The 13,152-nt window shown below is 48.0% G+C and overlaps 1 protein-coding gene across 1 annotated transcript in view; it reads right to left on the bottom strand.

Annotated features, from left to right (window-relative positions):
- LOC102875156 (transcriptional repressor scratch 2-like) overlaps positions 1-506 on the bottom strand; it is a 17,765-nt gene extending 17,259 nt beyond the window's left edge. The window contains exons 1-2 of the mRNA XM_006879416.1: positions 379-506; positions 45-283 (exon numbers count right to left, since the gene is read on the bottom strand). Coding sequence (XP_006879478.1) covers positions 45-283; positions 379-506 — 367 coding nt within the window. The remainder of the gene's footprint in view (positions 1-44; positions 284-378) is intronic.
- Between the last annotated feature and the right edge of the window lie 12,646 nt (positions 507-13,152).

The raw sequence follows: 13,152 nt of genomic DNA, 5'->3' as shown, positions 1-13,152 counted from the left end.
GGCTCCGGGGGCGGGGCTCGGGGCTCGGACAGCTCCGGGCGGGCCTCTGCGCCCGTGGCCGCCTCTGCCTGCGGCCGGGCCCAGTCTCTGGCTTTTAAAGCCCAGGATGGTGGTGGGGGGGGTGAGGGGGCGGAGGAAGGGGAGAGGCCGGCGGAAATGGTTGCGCAGGACCGGGCCGGCCTTGCTCTCCTGGGAGGGGTCGCGGGGATGCCGCGGCCCTGCAGATGGGGAGTTCCCTGCGCGCCCCAACGGGCCGAGGACGCCTAGCGGGCCGCGGTCTTGTCTGGCGTGGGGCGAGCGAGGAAGCAGCTTGAAACCCGTGCGCCCGTGACTTGGGATCTTTGGGAGAGGAAGGCAGAGCGGCTCCTCAGCCCCTACCTAGCTGGGTCTGGGCCTGCCTCGATGCGGGACTGGAGACGTGAGATCTGCGGGGGCGGGCAGGGAGGCAGCGAAAGCGCAGCGTGGAAATGCCGCGCGTGCACTGTGCCGCAATATCTCCTTGCCATCCGGTCACCTGGACTGACCCTGTGCCCGCTTTAGGGTCCTCTCAGGAACCCCGCTCCCGGGAGGTGGCTGCCAAGCTCTGAGGCTTCGTCGACAGACCAGTGTAGGAGCAGAGAAGGGTTACCATGTCCCTTCCCCTGAAATTGGCCGTCTTCTGTGGTTATATGCCCTTCCGCGCTACTGCAGTCCCTCGGCGGCCCGGCAACCAGGCGAATAACCCTTCTCGCGGCCGCCCGCCCCGAGTTTGCAGCCCCCATGACGTCAGGCCTAGCGGCCAATAGCGGCGCGCGGGAGCGCGGGGGGCTCCGGGCGCACAATGGCTGTGCGCGGGGACATATGTCCCCAATTAGGGGCCGGAGCCGCCATTGTCCCCTCGCCTCTCCCTGTCCGGACGTCCGACCCTTCATGCTCGAGGAGCACCCGCGGCGCAGTGCCGTCGCTGGGGACCCAGGTCGTGGCGGCCACGGGCGGGGCTGAGAGGGGTCGCGCGGCGCGGGGGGTCGCGCTCGCGTTCGCTATGACCTTGTGCGGGGCTCTGCGGACACCGGACACCGGTCAGCGCCTCAGGAGCTGAGCTGCGTCCGCGCGCCCGCCCCTGCTCATGCTTGCCGGTGCCCAGAGCAAGGTGGTGTGCGGCGGGGACGGCAGGCTTTGTGCGCCGGACACCGGGATGTCCATCTCGCGTTGTACGCGCTCCCAGAGGCGAAGGGGGGCGCGGCCGCCCCCTTATCTTCGAGACACAGCCGGCGAGGCCCAGGGCGGGGGGCGCTGGGCGGGGGTCTGCTAGGCGGTGCACTCGCCCCCTGCGCGCTCCCAGGAGGGCAGGGCAGAGGCGCAGCCGGAGGCGCGGGGCCAATTAGCATTTTGATTGCGGGACCGTGGGTGCCCATCTGGACTAAGGCCTAATTACCGGACGGACCCTCGGGGCGCCTGCGGGACGTGCCAGGCACTGCCCCCTCGCGAGCTCTGGCCACCTCCTCTCAGGCCCTCTCCCCACCCCCCACAACTCTGTCCACATTTTGTCTGTTTTCCTCCCGCAGCTCACTCGCCCTGTTGTCTGCCCCCCAGCTCTCTGTCTCCTTCCCTTACTATTGCATTCCCCTGTCTCAGCACTTTCCTCTCTGGTCCCATTCCTTTGACGCCTTTCACACAGGCCTCCTTTTTTGATCCCCTTGTCTCCCAGCCTCTGCCCACTTCCCTCCCTCTCCGTGGATTTCCCTGCCCTCCAGACCTCCAGCCCCCCTATGATCAGAGCGCTGACACATGGGTCCTGCGGCCGTGAGCTCCCAAGGGGACCATTCGGAAGGCCTTGCTTGCACTGGGGTGGATCCTTCGGCCCCCTCCCCCACCCTGGGGGCGCCTGGCAGGGAGAGTGACAGCTGTGCCCCCCGGCCTCTGCCTGATAGCCCAGTGTCCCCAACGTGGAGCACACATGCGGCCCAGGCGCAATTACCTAGGCCCCTGTGCTCCCTCTTTGCTGGCTTAAGATCCTTGCTGGCCTCTGGCATTCAGAGGTCACCACCTTGCCCAAGCCCCAGGCAGGCCAAGCCAGGCCCAGGACAGGCAGCCTCGGGGTTCTCAGGCTTTGGGAAGGTTTTAGCCCTCCATACCTGAGCCATCCAGTCTCTTCGGTACATGGGAAGCTGAGGGCAAATGGTGGAGAGGAAAGGAGAGGAGTGCTGAGGGCAGTGTGGGCCTCCAGTGGAGTCAGGTCCTCCCAAGTGTTCCAGGTCCCCTGCACTTGGCACGCTATCCTTCCGAGCTCACCACAGGGTCCCCTTGTGCAAGCTGGTTCAAGTCATGGCTCAAACCAGACCTTAATAGTGGGGAGGAGTAGATAATGTTAGAGCTGTGTCCCTGCTCCTGGGCCCACTATCTGTGGCCACTGTCCCCAGAAGAAATGGGAGGGAATTCCTGTGTGGCCTGCTGGCTGCCACGACCTCCACTCTAGAGGACAGTGTCCCCTGCAGCCAAGGCCCTCTCCTGTGGCCTCCTTCATCACACCCCCATTTTCCCTTTAAATTGTATTTGTTTCATTTTTTCATTGTATACAAACAAAGCATTCACTGCTTCAACTTTTTGTCCAGTTTAATGCAGTGGCACTGGTAACACTCTGCTTTCCTGAGCTGTCCCTCCCCCGTTAACACACATCCTCTTTCCTATAGGTTCTTATCTAATGTTGCCAGTGGTTGTGAATTTAATCCATGTAGATAACCCTTAAAAGAGCGTGATGCTAAGACAGACTTTTTTAACTAAACTATCCCTCAATCCTAAGATGGCATCGCGGGGGTTGGGTTTCTCAGGGCGCTGGTTTCAGAGCTCCCTCTGAACCTCCTCCTTCCCTGCTGAGACCCCACCCTTGCTTAGGAGCCTGCCTCAGGTTGGCTCCTTGGTACCCTGTCCTGCTCTGAGCTCTCTGTTCTGGTGCCCCAAGGGGAAAGTAGCTCCTCCTCAGAAGCCAGGTGGATGGGACCTGTCGGCAGGGTGACTAGTTCTGTCTGCCTCCCCTCAGGGCTTCACTATTGTTTTCTGTCCTTAACATGGGCTCTAAGCATCCCCACTACCACCAACTGTACTGGCCACCCCTTAAGGCTTTTCCTCTGGGCCTGATGTCCTGTCTCTGAGACCACAATAGGGCCTGTCCAGGAGCTTCGTGCTAGGTCTGTGTGGAAGGGCTTGAGATGTGTGGGTGGGTTTAGAGCCATTGCTGCTTCCATCCCACACACACTGTACTGAGCACCGACATATGTCCTGTGACATCCAGGGCTGGAGCCACAGATACCTGCTCTCTCTCAACCCACATTCCTGTGTAGGACACAGCTGCTGGCCAGATCGAGGTGTAGCTAATGGGATAACTGATGGTGAGAGCAGGGGGGTCAGAGGGTACTGAGGGAAGCCAAGCAGTGGATGGGGGATAGATCTAGGCTGTGAAAAGGGCATGAGGCTGCAGTGGGAGACGCAAGAGTCAAGCCAGCTGCCACAGTACATGGGTGTGTAAGGGAGAAGTAGCAATAGATAAAGGCAGGAGAGGAGAAAGGGGCAGATCCTGCAGAACTAAATCCCAGAGCAGAAGCAATGGGGCTCTGTCCTAATTCTAGGTGAAGGAGGACCAGGGTGTTGCTGCAAATGATGGACACATGCTCAGAAGGGAACTTCAGAGGGCGGCAGAGGACGTGCAGTAGGCTGCAGGACTCAATCAGTAGCTGCAGTAGAGTGCTTGTGGCCAGCATAAGTGTGGACAGGTCCTCATGTGGGAGTTAAAAAGAAATGAGAAATTGACTATGACTCTGAACTGGAAAGATGGAGGTATATGCCTGAAACAGGATGGTTGTAGGTAGGGCAGGTGTAGGAGCTTGGTGAATTGGTGTTTTGAGTTTTGTAGGTTCCCCCCCTTTTTTAACTTTTATTGTATTATTTTTACGTGTCCCGTCAAATCAGATCTGACTGGTACAGGAGGAGATTACCCCCTCCTTCTCCAGCAGAGCATCTGGTAGATTTGAACCGCATACCTCTGGGATTGCAGTGCACCGTCTTGCCACTAGGCCACCAGAGCTCCCTTGAGTTTTGTAGGTTTTTAAAAAAATATGTTATTTATATATGTTATAAAAAATTTTGGTGAAAAAAATACATATAAATATATAAATAACATTTGCCACTAAATGTATTTACTTTTACAGTTTAGGGATATTAATAACCATTTGTGCAATTATCACTACTGTTTATTCCAGAAGTTTTTTGTCATTCCATACAGAAATTCCAGGCTACTTTTGTAGTAACTCCCAATTTCTAACGAGGTTGATAGTTTTTCTTATTATGTGTCTGGATTCATTCGTCAACATGTTAGCTTGTTTCATCCCTGACATAGCATACACCTGGATTTCATTTCACTTCATTGCAGATGAATATTCCATTGCATGGGGGAGCCACATTTTGTTTAGTTATTCATCTATTGTTGTTGTTAGGTGTTGTTGAGTTGAGTACAACTCATAGCGAGCCTATGAACAAAAGATGTGAACCCTGTTCTATCCTCTGCCATCCTCACACTTCCTGACACACAAGAGCCCACTGCAGCAGTCACCGTGTCAGTCCACCTGGTGGAGGGTCTTCCTTTCCTTAGCTGACCCTCCACCCTTCCCAGCATCATGTCCTTCTTCAAGGAATAGCCCCTCCTCGCAACATGTCCAAAGTATGTGAGGTGAAGGCTCATCATTCCTGCCTCTGAAGAGCACTCCCGCTGCACCCTCTCCGAGGCATATCTGTTTGTTCTCTTGGCCATCCATGGGTTATTCAATGCTCTTCTCCAACATCACAGCTCAAAGGCATCAATTCTTCTTCTGTCATCCTTATTCATTATCCAGCTCTCAGATGCATAGCAAGTGATTGGAAAGACCATGGCCTGAATCAGATGCATCTTAGTCCTCAAACTGACATAATTACTCCTCAATAATTTGGAGAGGTCCCTAACTGCAGACTTTGCCAGTGCAATACATCTCCTGATAACCTGACTGCAAGGGTGTTAATTGTGGATCCAAGTAAGATGAAGTTTTAATCTCTTCTCCATCCATCATGATGTTGCCTATTGGTCCAGTGGTAAGAATCCTTGTTTTCTTTTACATTGAGATGCAATCCATATTGAAGGCCAAATTCTTAGATTTTCTGTTGTGTGGAAAAACTAAGCCTATTGTTTTTAGAGCTAGCTACAGCATAGAGCCCTATGGTGGCCTAGTGGAAAGAAGCTACACTTGCAATCCTGAAGGCATGTAGTTTTGACCCACTAGCTGCCCTGCGGGAGAAGGATTGACAGTCTCCTCCTGAACGAGTAACTGCCTCCAAAAACCGGCTGGAGGGTCAGCTTAAGGTCAAGTCTGACTTGATGGTCAACACCACCACCACTACTGTTTTACGAGTGTAGTTTTCAATACATTAATTTTTAGAAGCTTGATCTCCATGTGGAGACGTAGACTGGACTGTTCAGGGAAGTTGTGTTGGAATTCTCTGTAGATGCTAGGAGTCCTTTGCATGTAGTCCACACTTCGAGCCTGGCTGAGGTGGCACGTGACAGGAGAAGAGAGGTGCTAGGTGACAATACTAGAGGACTCGCGTGTCAGGACGCGATACCAGGTGTCTCCACCAGAGGGCGAAGGCATGGTGGGAGAAGAGAGATACCAGCTGTCTCCACCAGGGGCCGCTCTACCGCAGGGGCAGCTTGTGTGCCTTCCATCCTGCAGCCCTTACACCCGACAGCGTGCTCCCCATATTTATACTTTCCATAGGCCAGACCTGCTTGCTTCTTAGTGTGGAAGTTCCGCTGAATCTGTACACATAGGTGACCATACTGCGACTTAAAGTAACAGTGGCGTCACTTCCAGCATCACAGCAGCTGACCAGTGAGTGCTGGGACAGTGGAATGGCATCAAGGACATCATCCACTAAGAACTGAAAGGTCATTGCAAAGAAATAAAAGACTGAAATAGATGTCAGGAGACATTGAAACTTGCACTGCAACGAAAAGAAGCAAAATCAGGGGGAGAGCTGGATAGAAGATTTCAAAGGACAGAAGACAAAGCAGAATATTAAAATGAAATGTGCAATGAGTTGGATTGGAGTTAGAACACTAAAAGGGAAGAACATGCTCAGTATTTCTCAAGCTGAAAGAAATGAACAAATTCAAGTCTTGAATTGCAATATTGGGGGACCTATGGGCAAAACATTAAATAATGCAGGAAACACCAAAAGAAGATGGAAGGAATACACAAAGTCACAGTACCAAAAATAATCGACACTGAACCATATCAGGAAGTAACATGATCAAGAACCAAAGGAACTGAAGGAAGAAACCGAAGCTGCGCTGAAGACGTTGGCAAAACCCCCAAGACTCTGGAGTTCTGGTGGCCTAGTGGCAAGAAGCTGTGCTACACATGTGGTTCAAATCCACCAGATGGTCTGCTGGAGAAGGAGGTGCAATATCCTCCTGTGCCAGTCGAATCTGATTCGAAGGTACACAGCAAGAAAAGAAAAAACAAACATGTAAGTTTCAAGGAACTGATGGAATCTCAGGTGTTTCAGGAAACAGATGCAGCCTTGAACGTGTGTTGGAGACCACCATGGAGAGGACCTCCTTGTGTGCTGAGATTTAGAATTGTGGAGATGGCAGACCACTTACATATAAGCACTCAGCAAACTGAGGAACTGCTGAAGTGACCAGGTCATCATCTCAACACGCAGTGTGTCCTGATAGTGGAGTGATAACTTCTCAGAACTGCGGTTTCTGGACACATTGGAGTAACAAGTCCATGGAACTATGTTGCTTTCCTGTTGTTGTTGTTGTTGTTAAGTGCCGTCGAGTCACAGGTGACTCATAGAGACCCTGTGAAGGAAAGTCCTCAACACTGTGTGCCTTTCATCCTCTCTCCAGGTTCATAGGGTTTCCGGAAGCGATCTGTGGATGCCAAGCTTGTTTTAATCAGGGAGCTCAACCCAACACTGTTCCCCATGGGTGACCAACTATTAACACATTTGACAGATCAGCGACACAGTGTTCAGCCTCAGAGCAACCACCAGTTATCTCTGTAAGGCAAGTGGACACACCAGGGCTCTACGACCTAGAGGAATGTTTTAACAAAAACAATGAAAGACGGGCCTGAGGGCAGCAGATTAAAAGTCACACACCTCTGGCTTAGTAGCATTGCTTTCTGTCCACTGGGCCAGCTGATATCCCTCTCTGTGTTGACGTTATTGTTGTGAAGTGTCAAGTCGCAGGCGACTCATAGTTGCTTGCCTAGGAACTAAAAAAAAACCACAATTGTATATAAAGGCCTAAAGGTAGTCTGTATATTCTTCCTGTCATCATTTCACTCCCCTTTACAAAGTACCTGGCACTGAGAGCTGACCTGCTCACAAGTCCATACCCACAAATTTGGAGGACAGCTCAAAGATCAAGATCAACTGATTAGAAGTATCCATATTTGTTCCCATTTTAAAAAAAAAGGTTTATTTAATACAGTGCAGAAATTATAAAACAATATCATTAATATCACATGGAAGTAAAATTTTGCTGAAGATTATTTAAAAATGGCTGGAACAGTACATCAACAGGAAACTGCCAGATTTAAAGTTGGATTCAGAAAAGGCTGTAGCATGAGAAACATAACTTCTGGTGTCACATGGATCTTGGCTGAAAGCAGAGAATACTAGAAATATGTTTAGTGCATCTTACTGACTGTGCAAGGCTACTTGACACTGTGCATCATAGCATCTTACAGCTGCCGGAATGAGAATCCCAGAACAATTAACTGTGCTCTTTTTTTTTTTTTATAATTTTGTGTCAAATCAGATCTGACTGGTACAGGAGGATATTGCTCCTTCTTCTCCAGTAGAGCATCTGGTGGATTCGAACCATGCACCTCTGGGACTGCAGTGCAGCTTCTTGCCACGAGACCACCAGAGCTCCCCGATTGTGCTCTCTTGAAACCTCTATGTAGACCAAGAAACAGTTGTCTGAACAGAACAAGGAAACTGCATTGTTTAGAACGAGGAGAGATGTGCGTCAAGGTTGTATCCTTTCTCCATATCTATTAAATTTGCATGTTTAGAAAATAATCTGAGAAGGTGGAGCATATGAAGAATGTGGCATCAGGATTAGAGGAAGACTCATCAACAACCTGGGCTAAGCAGATGATACAACTTTGCTTATAAAAAGAGGAAGATCAAAGGGCCTTCAGATGGGTTCCATCAGAACATCAAGAAAACAAAAATCCTCACAACTGGATCAAAAGGTAACATAATGAGAGATGAAAAAAGATTGAAGTTGTGAAGAATTTAATTTTACTTGAATCCAAAATTAAAATTCCTGGTAGCAGCAGTCAAGAAAACAAAAGTCATTGTTATGTGCTGTGGAGTTACTTGCAGCTCATAGCAACCCTATGCACAGTAGCTCTGAGCCCTGCCCTATCCTAAGCCAATTTCACTGTCTCTGGCACATTTCACTCCATTATCCCAGTTATTGTGTCAATCCATCTCATCTGGGATCTTCCTCTCCTGTGCTGTCTCTCCATCTTTCCAAGCATGATGTCCTCTGAAGACTGGCCCCTTCTGGCTACCTGACCAAAGTGTGTGCCTCCAAGCAGTACCTTGGTTTCACCCTTTGCAGGACAGACCTGTTTATTCTCTTGGCAGCCCATGGTTATGTTCAAAACTCTTCCAGCACTACAACTCAAAGACATAGATTCTTCTTCTGTCATCTTTGGCCACTGTCCAGCTCTCTGCTGCATAGCAAGTAATTGCAAAGACCATGGCCTGGATTAGGCACACCTGTCTGTAGACTGACACCCTTGGTCTTTAACACTCTGGAGAGGTGCCTGACAGCAGATTACCCTAATGCAATCTGTCTTGATTTCCTGACTGCTGGTGCCAAGAGTGTTGATTGTGGAGCCGAGCAAGCTGAAATTATTAAGAGCCTCAGTCTCTTCTCCACCTATCATGGTGCTACCAATTGGCCCAGTGGTGAGAATCTTCGTTTTCTTGATATTGAGTTTTAATCCATATTGAAGACTGCAGTCCTTGACCCTCTGCAGCAAATGCTTCAGGCCCTCCTCAATTTCAGCAAGCAAGGTTGTGTCATCTGCATAATATAGGTTGTTGATGAGTCTTCCTTCAATCCTGATACCACATTCCTCCTCATAATTCCCAGCCTCACGAATGATCTGTTCTACATAGAGATTGAAATTGTATGGAGACAGAATGCATCCCTGATGCACTCCTTTCCTGATTTTGAACCATGCAGTGTTTCCTTGCTCTGTTCTGACAACTGCCTCCAGGTCCAAGCATAGGTTTCACATAAACCACAGACAGGTGTTCTGGGATCCCCATTTTTCTCAAGGTTAGCCACAATTTGTTGTGATACACAGTCAGATACCTTTGCATAGTCAAGGAAACAGACATTTGGGAAAAGTCTGCTGTCAAGGACCTCTTTAAAAAGCAAAGATACCCATTTTAAAGACTAAGCTGGGCCTGACTCAAGCTTCATAGATAGGTGAAAGTTGGACAATGCGTACATTCAAAGACCGAGAGAGAAGGGATGCCTTTGAATTGTGGTGTTGGAGATGCAAAGTGAATATCCCGTGGTTGGTCAAAAGAACAGGCATTTGTGTCTTGGAGCAAGCCCAATCAGGGTGCTTGTTAGAAGCAGAGTGTGACATTTCATCTCACAGACTATGGGCATATTTTCAAGCTGGACCGGTCCTTGCAAAAAGACATCAGGCTGAGAAAAGTAGTTGTCTTAGGTGCCGTCAAGGCAAAAGCGGCTCACAGGAACCCGGTGAGCAGATCTGAACCCTGACCTGTCCTGTACCATACTCATACATTTTTAAATACATTTTTGTTTTATACTGGTTTGCTTACAAAGTTTGTATACATTGTTTTTCAAACTGTCTTCATTCACATTGTGTGTCACATAATCACCCCATTCATATTTTATAAACAACATGAAATCTGACTGTCTTTCCAGATCCTTGCTGAATCTTTCCCATTTCCTTTCCCCACTCCTCCCTCCACCCATCAGATTATGCCACGCTATGATAACCCCCTGCCCATCCTCCTCTGCTCCTAAGCCCCCTTGGATCCTCATACCTGTTTTACTAGTTACCGTTCTATTTCTACCATAATGGTCTTATACAGTATTTGTCTTTATGGGACTGAGTTCACTCAGCATAATGCTTTCAAAGTTATTTAGTGATTTTCAAAATCATTGCCCCTGCATGCTGTCTAATATTCGATCACGTGAATGTACCACAGTTTCTCAATCCATTTGATTGTGGTTGTACATTTGGGCTGTTTCTGTGTTCTCATGATGGTGAATAACACTGCTCTGAACTTTGGTGTGCAAATCTCCATTTGTGTCCCAGTTCTAATTTCCTTTGGTGTATATTCCAAGCCATGGAATAGCGAGGTCATATGGAATTTCTATGTTCAACTTTTTTTTTTAAGTTTCAAGTGTACTTTATTTCTTCAATAATGTGATATATTTTAATGAGTACATAGTGCTGGAGAAGAGTATTGGATATACCATAGACAGCTAAGGGAACAAACAGGTTCGTTCCTTAGAGGGTAAAACCAGGCTTCTCCTTGGAGACAAGGATTCTGAAGCTTTGTCTGACATACTCTGGGGATGTTGCAAGGAGGGACAGTCCTTGGAAAGGGATGGCATGCTCAATGAGATGCATTGATTCAGTGTCGGGTAACTAGGGTAGGTGTGTCAGAGACAGTATGGTTGGCATGGGATAGAGTAGGGTTTAGGGCTGTTTACACAGAGTCGCAAGTAACTCGACAGCACATAACAACAACAGCAGCAACATAGTGTTTTTACTTGACATCAATTATAAGTTGGTTTTGAAACAATTCAGTATGACACCACCAGCTGATTTGATTACTCATCTCTCCATTCCTTTGGGGTGACTCTGCCAACAGGGGACACGTTCTATTCCATTCCAGTTAGTGTTGCTGTAAAAGTCCACATAGCAACACAGAAAGTAGCGGCTCTTGCTATGACAGCATTACCATATTTGACATGGGAATCAGGTACACGTTTCTGGTGGCTTTGCCTTACCGTTATTTGCTTAATGCCTTTAGAAGGTCTGATTCATCAATTTTATCCTCTTCTGGTTGTGTATTTCTGACTGTATTTGTCAGCCTCTTTAAACTATAGACTAGGCCTTCTGAGTTTGGTCCCAGTTTGTCTCTTACAATTTAAAAAAAAAAATTTATTATTTTGTGTGTGTACCGTCAAATCAGATCTGACTGGTACAGAAGGAGATTGTCCCTCCTTCTCCAGCCGAGCATCTGGTGGATTTGAACCGCATAGCTCAGGGACTCTTGAAATTTTTATGGTTTGGGGCTTTACTATCCTCTGATCCACCTTGAGTTACTGTTTGTCTATGGTGAGAGGTGTGGATCCTGCTTCAGCTTTGTGTAGGTGGCAGTCCAGTTTTGCCAGCACCATTTGTTGAAGAGGTTGTCATTTCTCTATTTGATAGATTTTGTCTCCTTCTCAAAAATCGGTGACCATAGATAGATGGATTAATTTCTGGGTTCTCGATTCTGTTCCAGTGGTCTATGTACCTGTCATTTTACCAGTACCATGCTGTTTTGGTTATTACTGCTGTGTAGTAGGTTTTGAGATCAGGGAGTGCTATGCCTTTTACATCATTCTTGTTTTTCAGAAGTGCTTTGATTATTCAAGGTCTCTTTCTTCTCCAAATAAACTTGCCAATTGCCTTTTCTGTCTCTATGAAGAATGAATTCATTCGCATAATTTCTGCCATAAGTGCCCATTGCTGCAGTTACTTTGTCAATCCATGTCTTTAAGTGTCGTCCTGTCCTTTCTTTTGTCTACCCTTCACCTTTCCAAGCATGATGTTCCAACCAATGGAGTAGCCTCTCCTAACAAAATGCCTATATTTGTGAGGCAAAGCTTTGTCAACTTTACCCCCCCAGAAGCACTCTACATTTTTTTTATTTTATTTTATCATTTTTGTGTGCGTGTACCGTCAAATCAGATCTGACTGGTACAGGAGGAGATTGCCCCTCCTTCCCCGGCAGAGCATCTGGTGGATTCGAACCGTGCACCTCTGGGATTGTAGTTGCAGCTTCTTGCCACTAGGCCACCAGAGCTCCCCCAGAAGCACTCTAGCTACACCTTTTCAAAGACATCTGTTCTCTTGGCAATGCATAGGCTATTCAGTACTCTTCTCAAACACTACAGTTCAAAGACATCGATTCTTCTTCTGTCCTCCTTAGTCATTATCTAGCTCTCAGATGCATAGCAAGTGACTGAAGAGACCATGACCTCAATCAGCCACACCTTAGTCCTCAAACTGACATCATTACTCCTCAGTAATTTGGAGAGGTCCCTGACTGCAGATTTGCCCAATGCAGTATGTCTCCTGATGTCCTGACTGCTTGTACCAAGGGTGTTGATTGTGGATCCAAGTAAGATAATTGACAGTCTCAATCTTTTCTCCATTTATCATGATGTTGCCTATAGGTTCAGTGGTGAAAATTTTTGTTTTCTTGACATTGAGATGCAATCCATATTGAAGGCTGTAGTCTTTGATCTTCTGCAGTAAGCATTTCAAGTTCTCATTTTCAGCAAGGTTGTGTTATCTGCATGATGAACACGAGTGATGAGTCTCCCTCCGATTCTGATTCCATGTTCTTATTCGTAGAGTCCAGCTACTGGAATAATTTTCTCAGCATACAGATTGAATAGTTATGGAGAAAGAACACAACCTTGACATACACTTCTCTTAATTTTAAACCATATAGTGTTCCCACACAGCTTCTTGGTCTAGGTCTAGGTTTCACATGAAACAATTAAACACTCTGAGATCCCACTTCTTCTCAATGTTAGCCATAATTTGTTGTGATCTACATAGCCAAATGCCCTTGCATAGTCAATAAGACACAAATTGATGTTGTTGTTGTGCTCTGTCGAGTCGTTTGTGACTCATAGCGACCCTATGTACAACAGCCTTAAACCCTGCTCTATCCTGTGCCAAGCGCATTGCCTCTGACACACCCATCCCGATTACCCCAGTCACTGAATCAATCCACCTCATAGAGGGTCTTCCCCTCCTGCGCTGTCCCTCCACC

Source organism: Elephantulus edwardii, unplaced genomic scaffold (assembly GCF_000299155.1).
Source record: "Elephantulus edwardii isolate Elephantulus edwardi_28Jun2011 unplaced genomic scaffold, EleEdw1.0 scaffold00003, whole genome shotgun sequence".
Lineage (NCBI taxonomy): Eukaryota > Metazoa > Chordata > Mammalia > Macroscelidea > Macroscelididae > Elephantulus > Elephantulus edwardii.
Note: the sequence above shows the minus strand (reverse complement) of the source record. Positions and strands in the feature narration are given on the sequence as shown.